The sequence below is a fragment of the Triturus cristatus genome, chromosome 7 (genome assembly GCF_964204655.1).
Source record: "Triturus cristatus chromosome 7, aTriCri1.1, whole genome shotgun sequence".
Lineage (NCBI taxonomy): Eukaryota > Metazoa > Chordata > Amphibia > Caudata > Salamandridae > Triturus > Triturus cristatus.
This window is the reverse complement of record NC_140590.1, coordinates 343,225,866-343,244,937: the sequence shown is the minus strand read 5'-3', so window position 1 is coordinate 343,244,937 and position 19,072 is coordinate 343,225,866. Positions and strand designations below refer to the sequence as shown.

At 46.8% G+C, this 19,072-nt stretch overlaps 1 protein-coding gene across 4 annotated transcripts in view; it reads left to right on the top strand.

Annotated features, from left to right (window-relative positions):
* SYNGR4 (synaptogyrin 4) overlaps positions 1–19,072 on the top strand; it is a 670,375-nt gene that overhangs the window by 629,330 nt on the left and 21,973 nt on the right. Inside the window, exons 2-4 of one of the 4 annotated variants that reach the window (XM_085616470.1) lie at positions 6,172–6,261; positions 7,711–7,821; positions 8,811–9,688. The exons of the other annotated variants lie outside the window; for them this stretch is intronic. Coding sequence (XP_085472596.1) covers positions 6,172–6,261; positions 7,711–7,821; positions 8,811–9,136 — 527 coding nt within the window. The 3' untranslated portion in view covers positions 9,137–9,688. Of the gene's footprint in view, positions 1–6,171; positions 6,262–7,710; positions 7,822–8,810; positions 9,689–19,072 lie in introns of those variants that run through there. 4 annotated transcript variants of the gene reach the window in all.

The window sequence follows — 19,072 nt, the reverse complement described above, 5'->3', positions numbered from 1 at the left end:
TACCAGCACTGTTAATTCTACTCCTTTGTTGTCCACTTGCCCTCCTACAGTCACACATAACCAATGCCGACTTCTCTTGGGAAAAAATGGAAGCAGCTAGTTCATAATGATGGGTTGATCAGAAATATTACTAATTTTGAGAAACAGTCCATCTTTTGAATTTAGTTGTGTGTCTGAAGGACACAATTCTTTGTCTGTTTCTGGGCCTTTCTATACACCATTCACAGAGCAAGTTGTGGTAAATCGTAATGTCTTATACAGTGATATTGATCTATCTCTCCCCTCACTATCAAAAAAACAAGCTGGTTACAAAATCTCAGAGTCTTGCTATTAAGATGTTGAACAGGAATGCTTTCATCTGTTTAGGCAAACTAAACTCAACAGGGATGCAATCGAGTCTCTGGAAAATTGCCATTTCTTCCAGCTTTTTCCAGTCTACCTATAGCCAGCCTGTGTTGAGCATCAAATTTTCCATGATGTGTTGGGCCACTGAAGAGTGGGCTAAACTACATTTCACATTAAGGTTTTCCAAATATATAACACCAAGCTAATAGGTGCCTTCCCTTAGCTGGCAGTGGGTAATGAGCTGTCTTCAGTTTTAAACAGAGTCTAAGGTCAAGGAGAGTCAACTCAAGAAAGAATATCAAAATTCTTGCTCTGTGCTTTGCTCGGTCAGTAGAACAACAGAAATGGTGACTTTCAATGTCCAAAAGTGGGAGAATTTAGAAACTTTTGTTGAATTTCTTCACCAGAATGAAATAACCAAATTTGTGTTTGGGGTTGGAGATAGTAAAGAAGTAGCTTTGCAACAGCATCAAATCAATTCACATTTGGTTTATAGAGCAGCTGGAGCTATCATATGGCTGTTCTGCATGGCCAGCAATACTTGATTTTAAATGCGTCCTTCCCTAAGATTGTTTTTATTTATTTGAATAACGTACCTTAAAGTGCTATACAGTTGCACAACATGCATGATAACAACCAAAACTTGGGTGGTTTTGTTTCTCGGTACAAAAGGGGATGGTGATGGACGGAGCATCAGAACCAATCAAACACTCACACCCAGTCAACAGATCTGGGTTTGATCCATCACCGTTCTTTAGCCCACTCTGCCACCCCAGTTCAGACATGGCCATATGCAAATCAGTCTGACCCTGTGCCTCATGGGAACAGTCCAGCCCGAACTGCCAAGCCATGCCTTCCCTGGACCGGAAACAAGCTTCCTAGGACCGGTTTCTGGCATTTCAGCCGTCTTCAGCCAGGCTTGCTTGAATCCAGTGGCAAAGTGAGCAAGGGACTCACGTCTGATCATACCCTGCCAACTTATGGCGAACAAAGCGGTACAAAAGGGGGTGGTGATGAAATGCCAGAAACCGGTCCTAGGAAGCTTGTTTCCGGTCCAGGGAAGGCATGGCTTGGCAGTTCGGGCTGGACTGTTCCCATGAGGCACAGGGTCAGACTGATTTGCATATGGCCATGTCTGAACTGGGGTGGCAGAGGGGGCTAAAGAACGGTGATGGATCAAACCCAGATCTGTTGACTGGGTGTGAGTGTTTGATTGGTTCTGATGCTCCGTCCATCACCACCCCCTTTTGTACCGCTTTGTTCGCCATAAGTTGGCAGGGTATGCTCAGACGTGAGTCCCTTGCTCACTTTGCCACTGGATTCAAGCAAGCCTGGCTGAAGACGGCTGAAATGCCAGAAACTGGTCCTAGGAAGCTTGTTTCCGGTCCAGGGAAGGCATGGCTTGGCAGTTCGGGCTGGACTGTTCCCATGAGGCACAGGGTCAGACTGATTTGCATATGGCCATGTCTGAACTGGGGTGGCAGAGTGGGCTAAAGAACGGTGATGGATCAAACCCAGATCTGTTGACTGGGTGTGAGTGTTTGATTGGTTCTGATGCTCCGTCCATCACCACCCCCTTTTGTACCGCTTTGTTCGCCATAAGTTGGCAGGGTATGCTCAGACGTGAGTCCCTTGCTCACTTTGCCACTGGATTCAAGCAAGCCTGGCTGAAGACGGCTGAAATGCCAGAAACCGGTCCTTGGAAGCTTGTTTCCGGTCCAGGGAAGGCATGGCTTGGCAGTTCGGGCTGGACTGTTCCCATGAGGCACAGGGTCAGACTGATTTGCATATGGCCATGTCTGAACTGGGGTGGCTGAGTGGGCTAAAGAACGGTGATGGATCATACCCAGATCTGTTGACTGGGTGTGAGTGTTTGATTGGTTCTGATGCTCCGTCCATCACCACCCCCTTTTGTACCGCTTTGTTCACCATAAGTTGGCAGGGTATGCTCAGACGTGAGTCCCTTGCTCACTTTGCCACTGGATTCAAGCAAGCCTGGCTGAAGACGGCTGAAATGCCAGAAACTGGTCCTAGGAAGCTTGTTTCTGGTCCAGGGAAGGCATGGCTTGGCAGTTCGGGCTGGACTGTTCCCATGAGGCACAGGGTCAGACTGATTTGCATATGGCCATGTCTGAACTGGGGTGGCAGAGTGGGCTAAAGAACGGTGATGGATCAAACCCAGATCTGTTGACTGGGTGTGAGTGTTTGATTGGTTCTGATGCTCCGTCCATCACCACCCCCTTTTGTACCGCTTTGTTCGCCATAAGTTGGCAGGGTATGCTCAGACGTGAGTCCCTTGCTCACTTTGCCACTGGATTCAAGCAAGCCTGGCTGAAGACGGCTGAAATGCCAGAAACCGGTCCTTGGAAGCTTGTTTCCGGTCCAGGGAAGGCATGGCTTGGCAGTTCGGGCTGGACTGTTCCCATGAGGCACAGGGTCAGACTGATTTGCATATGGCCATGTCTGAACTGGGGTGGCTGAGTGGGCTAAAGAACGGTGATGGATCATACCCAGATCTGTTGACTGGGTGTGAGTGTTTGATTGGTTCTGATGCTCCGTCCATCACCACCCCCTTTTGTACCGCTTTGTTCACCATAAGTTGGCAGGGTATGCTCAGACGTGAGTCCCTTGCTCACTTTGCCACTGGATTCAAGCAAGCCTGGCTGAAGACGGCTGAAATGCCAGAAACCGGTCCTAGGAAGCTTGTTTCCGGTCCAGGGAAGGCATGGCTTGGCAGTTCGGGCTGGACTGTTCCCATGAGGCACAGGGTCAGACTGATTTGCATATGGCCATGTCTGAACTGGGGTGGCAGAGTGGGCTAAAGAACGGTGATGGATCAAACCCAGATCTGTTGACTGGGTGTGAGTGTTTGATTGGTTCTGATGCTCCGTCCATCACCACCCCCTTTTGTACCGCTTTGTTCGCCATAAGTTGGCAGGGTATGCTCAGACGTGAGTCCCTTGCTCACTTTTCCACTGGATTCAAGCAAGCCTGGCTGAAGACGGCTGAAATGCCAGAAACCGGTCCTAGGAAGCTTGTTTCCGGTCCAGGGAAGGCATGGCTTGGCAGTTCGGGCTGAACTGCTCCCATGAGGCACAGGGTCAGACTGATTTGCATATGGCCATGTCTGAACTGGGGTGGCAGAGTGGGCTAAAGAACGGTGATGGATCAAACCCAGATCTGTTGACTGGGTGTGAGTGTTTGATTGACCACCCCCTTTTGTACCGCTTTGTTCGCCATAAGTTGGCAGGGTATGCTCAGACGTGAGTCCCTTGCTCACTTTGCCACTGGATTCAAGCAAGCCTGGCTGAAGACGGCTGAAATGCCAGAAACCGGTCCTTGGAAGCTTGTTTCCGGTCCAGGGAAGGCATGGCTTGGCAGTTCGGGCTGGACTGTTCCCATGAGGCACAGGGTCAGACTGATTTGCATATGGCCATGTCTGAACTGGGGTGGCTGAGTGGGCTAAAGAACGGTGATGGATCATACCCAGATCTGTTGACTGGGTGTGAGTGTTTGATTGGTTCTGATGCTCCGTCCATCACCACCCCCTTTTGTACCGCTTTGTTCACCATAAGTTGGCAGGGTATGCTCAGACGTGAGTCCCTTGCTCACTTTGCCACTGGATTCAAGCAAGCCTGGCTGAAGACGGCTGAAATGCCAGAAACCAGTCCTAGGAAGCTTGTTTCCGGTCCAGGGAAGGCATGGCTTGGCAGTTCGGGCTGGACTGTTCCCATGAGGCACAGGGTCAGACTGATTTGCATATGGCCATGTCTGAACTGGGGTGGCAGAGTGGGCTAAAGAACGGTGATGGATCAAACCCAGATCTGTTGACTGGGTGTGAGTGTTTGATTGGTTCTGATGCTCCGTCCATCACCACCCCCTTTTGTACCGCTTTGTTTGCCATAAGTTGGCAGGGTATGCTCAGACGTGAGTCCCTTGTAGGGGTGGGCGGAATTTGCGGAATTAACCTCCGCAAATTATCGCGAGAATGCAGAAAATCTCCGCAAACACGCCGGAAATATCGCGAAGATGCGGAAGTTTTTTTGCCGCCTGTTCGCGGTATTTTTTGCGTGTTCGCGGGTCGCCAACTTACCCATGCGGTCGCTCACGGGCGCGGCCATCTTGTTTTCACTTGTCCCGCCCTCTGGCGTTGTTTACTTCCTGTTCCGGGTCGCGCAATGCATGTTCGCGGTCGATATTTCCTGTTCGCGATCGCTTTTACTTGATCGCGTTGCTTTTTGCTTGCTCAGGGAGAAAATATCGCGCGAACTTGCGCACGTGGTCGCAACGGGCGCGGCCATCTTGTTTTCCACTCTATTGCATGGTTCTGGGGCCTGATTTTCAATCCTCCCTAAATCTTTTCAATCCTTTGTTTATAGCCACTTTTTTTGGATCTTTATTACTTATTATTTCTCTAACTATTTTCCTGCCTCTATATTTTTGGTTTTTGTGTACTTTTTTTTTGTTTTTTAGCTACTTTTTCTCTTTGTATTGCCCGCTATTTATTTCCTTTACTCCTTTATTTATTTTACCTTTTCTTTCCCGCCCCGTCCCCAGAACCATGTCCAAGGGCAGGGCTGTTCGCCGGCGCAGCCAGAGCCGCGACCGCCTTCCTTGCGGAAGGCGGCGCCCACAAGGGGTGCATGCACGGGCCTTATTTGGGGAGGCGGAGTTGGCTGCACTCATTTTCTTTGTGCAGCGCCACCTCCCCTCAACCCTGGCAGCAGGTGGCAGGCCTGGGTCCGGGTACGGCCTCCGGGAGCGTCGGCAGCGGTGGGGGAAGGTGCGCCGGGCAGTGTCGCGCATCTCTGGGGTCCGGCGCACCCAGGCACAGCTGACGCACCGGTGGTCTGACATCCTGGACCGTGAGCAGGACCTGCTGGACCTGCTAGGAGTGGAGGTCCCGGGGCTTGGTGAGTACCTATTTAATTATTACAACTTTGTGTCTGTTCTTCTGCTCTATGTTATATATTGCGAATATCTTTTTTTCCTTCCAACCAGCTAGAATGTTGCTGCTTGCAATACATTCCAGGTTAATAACGTTTAAAAGTCTTCTGTGATTATGACACAGGTGCTCTTCTGCGCTACTACTAATCTTACTTGTTTGCAGCTTTCCGTTTGCGCTTGCTTAGCGTGATTCTTTACGAGTTTATTTTAGAGAAATTAAGTTACGTAATGCTACAGTGACTCACGTCCACTCCTTACTTTGTCCTGTCACTAATAGATAGGGGCGGATTGATACATAGGTTTAGGTACTTTGTATGAGCTTCTAATTGGTTAGTGGTATGCGTGATGCCCCCCTCACTCAGTTACGTGACGTGCTGCTAGTACGCCAGTCTTTAGAACCTTTCTAGTTTGTTCAATGAGTGGAGGTAGGCTTTGCAGTTACTTAGCAGTAGCAGATCAGCATCAATCAAACCAAAATTTGGTGTATACAAAAAATGTAGTCATGTTCATGTGTCCTCCATGATTGGATCATACACATTGTTGAGGAATACAGTCGAAATGCATACTTAATGTACAATTGGCATGCCTGGAATAGGTGGGCTAGGTTGGGTGGTACGTTGTACTAATTCTTAGGCTTACTTGTAACTTAGTTTTCTGGAATCAGAATGGAAGAATGGATTACTGTTGATAAATAGTAACTTAAGTAGTCGAACTGCGAATCCCCCGATATTACATGTTGACCAGATGAGATCGGTCAATGTAGTTATTGCAATTGTTTACATAAGTGTTTTTTGACCGTTGTTGAAAAATATTGTATTTGCTTAAGTTGACACCATCCATCAATGTTTGTCTCTTTCTTATATCTTTCCTGTTCATCAGCACCCAGGGGCAGACGGGCAGGGACTGGGCAGACGGCGGGACAGGAACACCACGAGGAGGACACCGCTGAGGGCTCCTCTGCTGGCCCCAGTAAGTCTTCTTGTTTTTAATAATATTTCTTATTCCATAACTTTTACTGCCCCATTTCTCCCGAACTATAGTGTGTTTCCAAATGCTATTTTTTTACCACCAATTATCCTTCGATCTGTACGGTTTCAAAAAGCTTATCCCTGCCTCCGCTATGATGACTGAGTACTACTACATACTATCAGTCTGTCTGTCTGTACTGTAGTAACTAGTCTTGCCCAGTTGGCCAGTGCCACTCTTTGTGAAAGGTTGTAATATAAAACTCATATTCACCAGTAGCTCATACAATCCGTTGGGTTGTTGTCTTGTACTACTTTTTATTCTTGTTGATGTTTAGGCTTTGAAAATTCACAGCAACAGCCCTACCAGATTTCTTAATATTTTGATATGATACCCTATAGGACATACAACTGTTGTAGGGATCTTGCACATACATTTGCACCAGAAAATAGGATGTTGGTGATGGTAGGTTGGACCTTCCTTGCACACCTCAATCAGAAATTCCGCACCCACCACAATTCCACTGCTTGACTATAGTACTGTCTTGTCATACCTATTAGGTCTCGGAACCCTCCCCCCAAGATAACCAACAAGTAGACAACCCAGAACATTAACACACGCAACCTCTGTCGTGGAAGCTATTCACATGCACACCCTTACTTTAATTTGCTCAATCGTGTAAGTTAGTCCACTCCACACCAAATACCACAAAGTCTATGTAAGTTTCAAATTTTTATTTCGATTTGAGAAGGTCTGTACACTGTTTTCTTAGCAGCACCAACCGGCAAATCAATAACATTAAAACAATATACATTGTTACACTTATACAGTTGGGAATTAAATCATGATAACTGAAGTGGTGGAAGGCAGCACCACCATCCCATAGCAATTTAGTTTATATACATTTATAAATGAAGATGTGAGTGAAGGGACCCCTCACCTCAGAAGAACCTAGTACTGGTAGTTGGTGCATCGTTCAGAAGCTCTGGTTCGTAGAAGCGAATCTTGCGTCTGTAATGCGAAAAAAGAAATGGTGTGCGTTAGTATATTGCAACTTGCAAGCATTTCTCAGCCGTGCCAAAAAGTGTAGCATCTATGGATAAGCAATATGGACTAACAGTAACAGTAGTACACCAGTTCTTCCTAAAAAAGTGGCTTGTTAATGTTTGTTGACCGCCTGTACGCAGCGCGTAGACTAGACAGTAGCAGTGTGAGGCAGGTCATGTGGGCTCAAAGGTGTCTTAAGAAGCTGCAAGGTAAAGGTAACGTCACATGTGCATGGCTAGGGCTAATCAAGCAAATGCTACAATGATCATATAACTTAGTGTCTACTCTACTACTACCTGATTTGTACTAGTGATTTATGTTAGTATTAACTCATTTTTCAACCTTGCTACTGATCAATAGGGGGGAGGTGTATATGTTGCCTAATAAATGTGTAATGTTTTCTAGGCGCACTACCGACCACCATTGCTGGGGCCAGCGAAGGCGACGCAGAGGGCGAGGATGCGGCAGTTGCAGATAGCAACGGAGGGGGAGTGGCAGCACCAGTGGCAGGCGGTGGTAAGTTAGATTCATAATCTTTAACTATTGTTGAACTTGACAGCACACTCACTGCAAAGGTGTACTGTATGTATATGTATACTGTAAAGTTGTGAATTAGGGCCCCATTAGGATGGTGGGCGTATTGCCCCCGCCGGGCTGGCTGGAATTCACTGCCGTCACAGCAGGGGCAAACCTCCCGCCATCCCTGTAGAAAATATTCAGACATGTCTAGGCGGAAAAGGGTTCAATATGGCGGTGGTGTCTCTCTCACCACACCGGCAGCCATATAATCTGCATTTTGGAATGCCTTTGCGTGGCGGCATTACCGTCCGCCACGGAAAGGCATGCACACATTGCAGAGTATGCTTGGGGGCCCCCATGGAGGGTACCTACCGATGCTATGGTACCCCCCCGACTTTCAAAGCAAAACGTGACAGGCTCCGTGCGAGGCCCGTCATGTTGTGCTTGGAAAAGCAGCACAACATTTTAGCATTGCTTTCAGCAAAGCCAACCAGAATTTAAATTTAAAATAACAGGGTGCGCCCGCCACTGTGCCGGGCGCATCATCCTAATTAATTGTCCCCACGGGACCCCCACCCTTTTTTAGCAGTCGGATGGCGGGCGGACTTTGTCCGCCCGCTATCCGATGTCGTAAGTAAGTATGAGTTCTTGGGGACGTTTGAAGAGTGAACTAGAAGACTAGAATTCCCTTTAATTGGTATAGGACTAGGAGCCAGAGTATTGAGTAACCAATGGCCTCATCTATCTGATTTCAACTCCGCTTTGAAAGTTTTATGGAGAAGAGCACCTGGTGCACTGTTCAACTAAAAAGTGTAAGACAGGTGGAAGGAAGAAGGACGGGCGACATTTAAAATGTTATGTACTACTGTACTTTATTTTATAGTGCTACTCTACCATGCCACTATGTGTGTAAATAATTACCTTGTCCTACTGTTTTATTAAGACTATATTTTACAATTGTCTTGCTTTTTCTTTTTGATACACAGCTACTCCAAAAATCAACCGGAAGGAGTTGGCCGCCAAGGCACGGCGCCGGAAGCTGGAGGCAATCCAGCATGAATACCGGCGGCTGGTGGTCCTAGCCGAGGAGGAGGAGGAGACTGCAGCAGCAATTCAAGCCTCCTCCAGTGCCCCGGGCCCCAGCCACCGCCCTCCAGCGGTACGGCGCCACCGTCTGGCGGCTGCCCGCCGCCACCGTGCCATCTCCGGTGCCCCCCCCCACTGTGGCTGCAACTGCCGCGGCCTTAGACGCCGCGTCGCCCATTTAGAGGACCAGATTCGTGTCCTCCTCCAGTCCCGCCCCACCAGTTAGTCCCTGTCACTGCCCCTTTTTTAATTCCTGTTCGTTCTTCACTCGTTTGGGCGTTCTCTATTTCTATGGACAGTCGTTGGGGTTAGGGAGGTGGGTGGGTTAGCTTTTGTGGGTTTAGTTTATTTGTTAGGGTCAATTAAATATATTTTTCTATGTTACATGCAATGTTGTTAATGTTTTGTAGGTGGGGTAACTGTTTTACATCACACTGTTTCTTTGCTGGTGCATGGCCGCCCATAGCGTGTGTTTGATTTCAATAATTTGCTGACTGTATAAGACACAAACAGATAGATGCGACACACCTCACTCATTGACTGGTCCTACTATGCATTCTTTGGAGTGGTGTTTGAAACTGACATCATTGACAACATGTCCATTATTGATTCTGCCTCCCCCAAACTTCTCTCTTACCGGTGCTTGATGTTTATGTCCAACTGTGGCACAGCACTGGCTGCATGGTGAAGATGGTTTCCTTTTTCATACATGCCATGATTGGGGTGGTGGTGGTAGTATAGTAGTAGTAGTATACACTGGCAGGGTGGCAGCATTTCCAAAAAAAGAAAAGGAGATAGTCAATCGCCTTTGAGAGACTGTTAGAGGAGTAGTTGAATGAAGTACATCACAGAATTTACCGAGCAACAATTATATGCTCAAATATTTGACCAAAAAACTGAATGCTGGTTATTATGAGGATAGCCTACTAGACAGAGTTACAAACTATAGTTTTGTCGACTTGGCTATGCCTACAGTCTAACAGTTAGTGCTGTATATGAGGAATGACAACAAACAAATCCAATCAATGCCGGCAATTCATGCTGAGGTATATGTTCCTTTGTTAAATAAAATAACCTGTGAAATATCCTACTCATGGGTGGGCAAGCAGAAGAAGATCATCGCTCTGCATTGAAATTGAAGTAGTGTTGCTTTCACCACATCCGCCCCAGCAAGTGTGTGATTAAGTATTGGTGTACATTTAATTTAGTTACACCTCGACAATAAGTCACACAGCCCGGGGGAAGAGGGTTAGGGTCCGTTGATTGGATGGGAAGGGGGATTTTGGGAAAGGTTTGACATAGAAAAACAGTATGCATACATAGACAAACAAACGACAATCATTGAAGACTACCATACCATATCCATTCCATATGTTAAGGTATAAAAAAGGAAATGCATGCATGATGAGACCCGGATTACATACACTTCTATTTCTTGTTCTGTTCCGGCCTTAATACTTTAACAGATAGCAAATAGAAATTTAAAATATTGGTAGTGAAGAATCGTAAACACAGAGCAAACGTAATGATGATTGATAACAACAACTCCAAGAACACACTGTTGTAAAGAATGTATACAAGATATTAATCAAATTATTTAAAAGAAGTGAAAAGTGGATACTGTTACTGTCTTATCCTGGTCAAAAATGTGGACTGGTTTTTTGCATCTCGGCATTCCTCTTGCTCCTCTCGTCCATCAATCTTGGGTGTGTCGCCTCACCACTCGCCACTGCCCGGCTGGAATAAAAAGGTGATTGATTGGTAAGGTAATTAATATGCATTGTAATGTTTTACAAAGTTTTGGACAAGGCCCGGCCTGTAATTTTAGATTGAAAACCAAAGGGGATATTCAGAAAGAAAGTGAAAACAAATGCACAAGTGATGGTGTAGTGCAACAAGAACACTTTCCGAGGTGGCATGTATGCATATGCATCATCTCTACTGTAGTCTGTTTCCAGCATAGACCTTCAACAGTAACAGGAGAGATCAGGCCCACAGTGCTTACCATTAGCACATCCTACGTTAACACTTTAGAGTCCTTTTTTTTTTTCTCTCAAAGAGTTGGACAAACGCAAAGCACATTATCCATTCCAGACATAGCATTTTACAGTTAAAGTTAGTAAAATCAATGCACTGCAGTCATCCCACCGCTACACTCTATTCAACTTCTACACAGACATTTGGGTGTGCTGTGGTTGTGGTTCACGTGTTTACCTTTAGGCTTTTCCGTTTTATGCCACTCATGAAACATCCTCCTGACTTCATCATCAGCTCTGATACTTCTACTGACTGAAGATCGGCCTGCAGTACAAGTGTAATTTTTATAACACAACAAGAGTAGAAATATAAATATTACTGACTTGAGTCATTCTTTATTGTGTACAGAAACATAGATTAACACTAGTACACTTTGACATCACTTTGTGCACAACAAACAACGCAAACACAAAGACCAATAGCTCAGAGTCAGGTGTCCAATGCATGCCATTAATTATCATCATTTATTACCTGTTACTTCTCATCTTAAGTTAACGGGCCGTCTCTTTCGCCATCATCATGACGGACGGTGCTGTTAAGTCACAGTCCTTTGCATTGCGCAGATTGAGTGAGTCCCCTTCCTGTATTGAATTAAAAGCAATGTATCACCAAGATGCAGGAGAAGTACACATTTCTTGTTTGCCAGAAGAGGAAAATTAGTAATTACTAGTGTGTTCTGTAGAAAGTTGATTAGTGGCAGTGCACAATTACATCAATTCATGCGCAACACACCACAAAATCTACATCATTCAGTCTGCTATTCTGCGGCCAATGCATGGCATCAATCATTACCTGTTGCATCTCATCTCGTTAACGCTGCAGGCCGTCTCTTTCGCCATCATCATGATGGACGGTGCTGTTAAGTCACAGTCATTTGCATTGCGCAGATTGAGTGAGTCCCCTTCCTGTATTGAATTAAAAGCAATGTATCACCAAGATGCAGGAGAGAAGTACACATTTCTTGTTTGCCAGAAGGGGAAAATTAGTAATTACTAGTGTGTTCTGTAGAAAGTTGATTAGTGGCAGTGCACAATTACATCAATTCATGCGCAACACACCACAAAATCTACATCATTCAGTCTGCTATTCTGCGGCCAATGCATGGCATCAATCATTACCTGTTGCATCTCATCTCGTTAACGCTGCAGGCCGTCTCTTTCGCCATCATCATGATGGACGGTGCTGTTAAGTCACAGTCATTTGCATTGCGCAGATTGAGTGAGTCCCCTTCCTGTATTGAATTAAAAGCAATGTATCACCAAGATGCAGGAGAGAAGTACACATTTCTTGTTTGCCAGAAGGGGAAAATTAGTAATTACTAGTGTGTTCTGTAGAAAGTTGATTAGTGGCAGTGCACAATTACATCAATTCATGCGCAACACACCACAAAATCTACATCATTCAGTCTGCTATTCTGCGGCCAATGCATGGCATCAATCATTACCTGTTGCATCTCATCTCGTTAACGCTGCAGGCCGTCTCTTTCGCCATCATCATGATGGACGGTGCTGTTAAGTCACAGTCATTTGCATTGCGCAGATTGAGTGAGTCCCCTTCCTGTATTGAATTAAAAGCAATGTATCACCAAGATGCAGGAGAGAAGTACACATTTCTTGTTTGCCAGAAGGGGAAAATTAGTAATTACTAGTGTGTTCTGTAGAAAGTTGATTAGTGGCAGTGCACAATTACATCAATTCATGCGCAACACACCACAAAATCTACATCATTCAGTCTGCTATTCTGCGGCCAATGCATGGCATCAATCATTACCTGTTGCATCTCATCTCGTTAACGCTGCAGGCCGTCTCTTTCGCCATCATCATGATGGACGGTGCTGTTAAGTCACAGTCATTTGCATTGCGCAGATGTAGTGAGTCCCCTTCCTGTATTGAATTAAAAGCAATGTATCACCAAGATGCAGGAGAAGTACACATTTCTTGTTTGCCAGAAGAGGAAAATTAGTAATTACTAGTGTGTTCTGTAGAAAGTTGATTAGTGGCAGTGCACAATTACATCAATTCATGCGCAACACACCACAAAATCTACATCATTCAGTCTGCTATTCTGCGGCCAATGCATGGCATCAATCATTACCTGTTGCATCTCATCTCGTTAACGCTGCAGGCCGTCTCTTTCGCCATCATCATGATGGACGGTGCTGTTAAGTCACAGTCATTTGCATTGCGCAGATTGAGTGAGTCCCCTTCCTGTATTGAATTAAAAGCAATGTATCACCAAGATGCAGGAGAAGTACACATTTCTTGTTTGCCAGAAGAGGAAAATTAGTGTGTTCTGTAGAATGTTGATTAGTGGCAGTGCACAATTACATCAATTCATTCATGCGCAACACACACAACAAAATCTACATCACTCAGTCTGCTTTTCTGCGGACAATGCATGGCATCAATCATTACCTGTTGCATCTTATTTTCAGTTAATGGCCAATCTCTCTCGGCTCTGAAGGAGGATAGCTATAGAAGTCATCAGATTCATGGTCCACTTGTTTTGGAAGGACGAGGAAAGTTTGAATTTGTTGTTACCATCATCCAATCATCATTCATGAGGGAAATGGAATTGACCAGGAGATGCAGTATGATCGAGCGGAGGAGCTGGATTCTGAGGACTGTAGTGTCAAATGGCAGACACCTGAAACTTGTATCTTAAATTAGAAGATTAGAAGACGGTGATAATGCATTGGTTGCGATTCACAAGTTTATAACCGGAACAACAGACACAAACAAAGGGGGAAAAAAGGGAGGAAGACAGTAAGTGCGAGCCTAATTGTCAGGGAAGTATAGCTCGTCCTCAAACTCTGGGGGATCTTCCAGTAGTAGGTAATCATCTGACACAATACTTCCGTCACCTGAGCCGCTGTCCTCATCTTCCTCTGTTGATTCATGCATTGTGTAATTCGGTGGTATGAAGTGCTGATTCATTTTGATCATTGTTAACCTCTCCACGTTTTTGGGAGATAGACTGGTCCTTCTCAAGGTTACAATGGAACCTGCAGCACTGAAAACACGTTCGGAAGAGACACTTGCGACAGGGCAAGCCAGATAGCTTATCGCCAGCCTGCTGAGCTGTGGCCATTCAGACCTTTTCCTATGCCAATACTGCACTGGGTTTTGATCAACGTACACCTCTGTTGGGTCGTCCAGATAGGCCTGGACCATCCGCTCAATGTTCAGGGTTGCTGCTGGTAAGCTTTTGTGCTGTTTTTTCTGTGCATCAGCACTGTGCTTAAGGCCCATCTTTACATACCAATCTGATAATGATTGTACTCGGCAGAATGATCCAGTTATTGTTTTTGTAGTCGATGGTGATGGTGAGTGTTGCGATTGTGAGCCAACCGCACTGCCCTCAGCCGACGAAGTTGCACTTGATTCTGCATGGCCTGCTTCAGTATCAGTACTTGTTGTGGGTTGATGTGGCGGGCTTTTAATTAGCAGCCCTTCGTTTTCAAACTTGATGGCTGCTTCAGCTATACAACTTTTGTAGCGGGCAACATCAGTGTCGGAAAAAGAACGGAATAGTCCTAATTTTGCACGTGGATCCAGAATTGTGGCACAAATGTAATGTTCTTGTGACAAAATTTTATTTTGTATCCTTACATTTTCTGATAAGCGCCTGGATAAGCTCTCCACCAAGTCATGGGCTTGCCTTCTGTCCTCTACACCTTTGTAGGATTCAGACACATTATTCAGCTCATGCTCTAGCATTTGCAACAATGGGATAGCTTGGCCCATTGTACAGTCCTCCTTGCTGACTTCACGTGTGAAGACCTCAAAAGGAGACAGCATCTCAGTGAGGCATTGAATTAGGGTCCATTGCTCCCTCTGAAGGGTCATGCCTTTAACACTAGCATCACTGCTTCTGTACCAGACATAATCATTGAGTGACCTGTGCTGTTCGTACAGACGATCAAGCATGTAATACGTTGAGTTCCAACGTGTTGCCACCTCCTGGATGAGTGCCTTGACTGGCACCCTACGCTCACGTTGGAGGATCCTCAGCTGCTTCCGAGCTTTAAAAGAATGGCTGAAATGAGTGCATATTCTTCGGCAGATGGACAGTAAATTGCTTACTATGGGTTCTTTTTTCAGAAAGTCTTGCACTATAATGTTTATGCAGTGTGCCAAACACGGAACCCTGAAATAGGAACCAAGTTCCATGGCCTTAAGTACATTACTGCCATTGTCTGTGGCAACAAAACCAATACCAAGCCCTCTGGGCTGCAGCCATTCCAAAACCTTGGTGCGAAACTCTTCTAAAATGTTTTCAGCCGTATGAGATTTCTCCATGGCGAACATGGCTACAGTTGCATGTTTCCGAGTACCTTCAAAAATCGCAGCTGTGTCAACAACACCTCGTGCAGATAGTTGATCTTTAACCCCCACAAAAGAGATCCAGTGTGCAGTGATACACATGTAATCTTGGCAACTGGTCCACATGTCTGTTGTCAGGTGGATATTGTGCACAGCACTCTTCTGCAAAGCTTGTCCAACCAATTCCAGCACATCATGATGTAGTGCCGGAACAGCAATTCTTGCGAAATAGGACCGGCTTGGAACTTTCCATTTCGGGCAGATGGCAGACACAAATTCAAGGAAACCCACCCCTTCCACAAATGAAAAAGGAAGAAGGTCCAGCGCTAACATTTTAGCCAGCTTCGCATTGTACAATCGTGCCGTTGGGTGGTTGCGTTGTAACTGCCCCTCCAACCTAAACATGCTGTCAATGGTAGGCTGGCTTACTTTCCTTAGTGGTGCCATTAACCCACTAAGGCTCAACGACACAGATTGTCTCATTGAGGTACTCGCCGGTCGCCTTGGTGTCTCACCCACACTCTGAGTATGGCTCTTACTGCGGTGCCACTCTGATGTTACTGAGGAGGATGTGGGCGTTACCACTGCAGTGACTGCACTACTGGAGACAAGGCTAGAAATGCCTCCCTGTTCTTCACCTGCCACCACAATAATATCGCTCCCTGATTCCTGACCAACTTCAAAGGGTTTAGTTTTCCTACTTTCTTTTAACTTAAGTAGGTGATCCTCCCACACAATAGTGTGGTGTATTCTGAGATGACTTGTTTGTCCTCCGGTACCATAGTTTGTACCAAGCTTACCACGCCGAACACCTTGCCGACAAATTGCGCATATAGCAACGTTCTCCTCCTTGGCGCTAACAGAAAAGAAGTCCCAAACTGGGGAGGAGAACTTTCTGGCACTGCTGGATGTGCCACTTTCAACACCAGATGAACTTGAGGGGGTGCTTGAAAATATGTGACCCTGTCCACCTACACTGTGACTTTTACTACCACTTCCTACTGAGGTGGTTGAGCTGGATGTAGGTCCCTGCCGGGCCTTGGAAAATATGGCAGCTGGGGGTAGTGGTGGTGTAACCTGTGTTGGTGAGATCCGTGCTACATCCCGCTCAGTAGCAGCCTTTCTGGATAGGGTTAGAATGTCGGTCTCCAATCCCTTTGGGGCGGGAGTAATGTGCGTGATGACTGGCTCGTCTTCATCAACATCATCACCCCCCTCTTCTACATCTACCTCCATAACTCTAAGTTTTTCTGGGACCTTCCTTTTCAGAAGCAATGTCTTGTGGCGTACTTCACTCTCAGACCGAGCTGGTGGGACCCAAGTGTCATCACGATCATCAGAAGCGGGGCTTGAAGAAGAAGATGATGGACTAAGCCTCCTTTTCCTTGCTGGTGGTCTGGAAGACAATAGATGTTCTGAAACAGTGGTTTGACTTCGCTCCGCTTTGTCTGCAGGAAGCTCGATTTCCTGAAATGCCCCTACGTCAGGAGCAACAACTACTATGGTGGGCTGTTGTGGCGGCTGCTGCTGTTCTGGTTGCGGCGGCTGCTGCTGCTGTTCTGGTTGCGGCGGCTGCTGCTGCTGTTCTGGTTGCGGCGGCTGCTGCTGCTGTTCTGGTTGCGGCGGCTGCTGCTGCTGTTCTGGTTGCGGCGGCTGCTGCTGCTGTTCTGGTTGCGGCGGCTGCTGCTGCTGTTCTGGTTGCGGCGGCTGCTGTTCTGGTTGCGGCGGCTGCTGCTGCTGTTCTGGTTGCGGCGGCTGCTGCTGCTGTTCTGGTTGCGGCGGCTGCTGCTGCTGTTCTGGTTGCGGCGGCTGCTGCTGCTGTTCTGGTTGCGGCGGCTGCTGCTGCTGTTCTGGTTGCGGCGGCTGCTGCTGCTGTTCTTGTTGCGGCGGCTGCACACTGATCTGCTGAGTTTGCGCCTGCGTTGAACTTGATTGTGTACTACTTTGCGGTAATGACATTTCTTCAACATCGCTGCCCGTTAGTAGACTGGCTACCTCTGCGACAGTAAAGCCCTTGGGCCTAGGTTGGTGGGGTTGCTGGACCGCTGTGCTGCTCCCAGCTTGGTTCCCGGACAACGCTTTGGTGCCAAAAAAAACCTTGGCCGGCACACCACCAGTCGTGGTTAATGGCACTTCCTTTTTCTGTTCCTTCTTCTCACCAGCAACTTTCTTGGCACTGGACCTGGTACCTTTCTTTGGGGCCATCTTATTCCGACGTCTGGCAGGAGGCAGATGCACAACAAGTTCTGGTCACACGTGGGCGTGATGCGCAGCAGGACTTCTGTCTGGCTGGCAGTACAACGGGTAGCCAGGTGATGCCGATGACACCTCCTACTCTGTCTTTTGTGCACCTAAAAGCAAAGAAGACAGGAGAAGAACATCAGTGAAATGTTGCATTTGTTTTTGTGGTTCAGTTACTTAGTACTGTACTAGTGCAAACAAAAGATAGTCTAGCCATTTATGAATTTTTTTTAACTAGAGCTATGTTATACTACTAGTACTGTGTACAGCCACACTACACTCTCAGGAAGGTGATGTCTAAAAATTCAACAGATCACATAGAAAACACTTGATCAATAAAGCTGTGGCTACCTGCTCTGGTAGCAGTGGATGAAAGCAGGCCTGCTGGCAGACAAGGCCAGGCAAGCTTGCAGGCCTAGGCCTCAAAATGGCCACCAGCCACATGGCGAGCCCCAACAACATCAGCAAGGCCACCCCAAAAAACACACTTCCCCAACTCAATCCAATGCCATCCATGCCCTAAATGATGTCTAAATTCAACAGAGCACACAGAAAACAGTAGATTACTAAAGCTGTGGCTACCTGCTCTGGTAGCAGTGGATGAAAGCAGGCCTGTTGGCAGACAAGGCCAGGCAAGCTTGCAGGCCTAGGCCTCAAAATGGCCACCAGCCACATGGCGAGCCCCAACAACATCAGCAAGGCCACCCCAAAATCCACTCTTCCCCAACTCAATCCAATGCCATCCATGCCCTAAATGATGTCTAAATTCAACAGAGCACACAGAAAACAGTAGATTACTAAAGCTGTGGCTACCTGCTCTGGTAGCAGTGGATGAAAGCAGGCCTGCTGGCAGACAAGGCCAGGCAAGCTTGCAGGCCTAGGCCTCAAAATGGCCACCAGCCACATGGCCAGGCCCAACAACATCAGCAAGGCCACCCCAAAAAACACACTTCCCCAACTCAATCCAATGCCATCCATGCCCAAAATGATGCCTAAATTCAACAGAGCACACAGAAAACAGTAGATTACTAAAGCTGTGGCTACCTGCTCTGGTAGCAGTGGATGAAAGCAGGCCTGCTGGCAGACAAGGCCAGGCAAGCTTGCAGGCCTAGGCCTCAAAATGGCCACCAGCCACATGGCCAGGCCCAACAACATCAGCAAGGCCACCCCAAAAAACACACTTCCCCCAACTCAATCCAATGCCATCCATGCCCTAAATGATGTCTAAATTCAACAGAGCACACAGAAAACAGTAGATTACTAAAGCTGTGGCTACCTGCTCTGGTAGCAGTGGATGAAAGCAGGCCTGCTGGCAGACAAGGCCAGGCAAGCTTGCAGGCCTAGGCCTCAAAATGGCCACCAGCCACATGGCCAGGCCCAACAACATCAGCAAGGCCACCCCAAAAAACACACTTCCCCAACTCAATCCAATGCCATCCATGCCCTAAATGATGTCTAAATTCAACAGAGCACACAGAAAACAGTAGATTACTAAAGCTGTGGCTACCTGCTCTGGTAGCAGTGGATGAAAGCAGGCCTGTTGGCAGACAAGGCCAGGC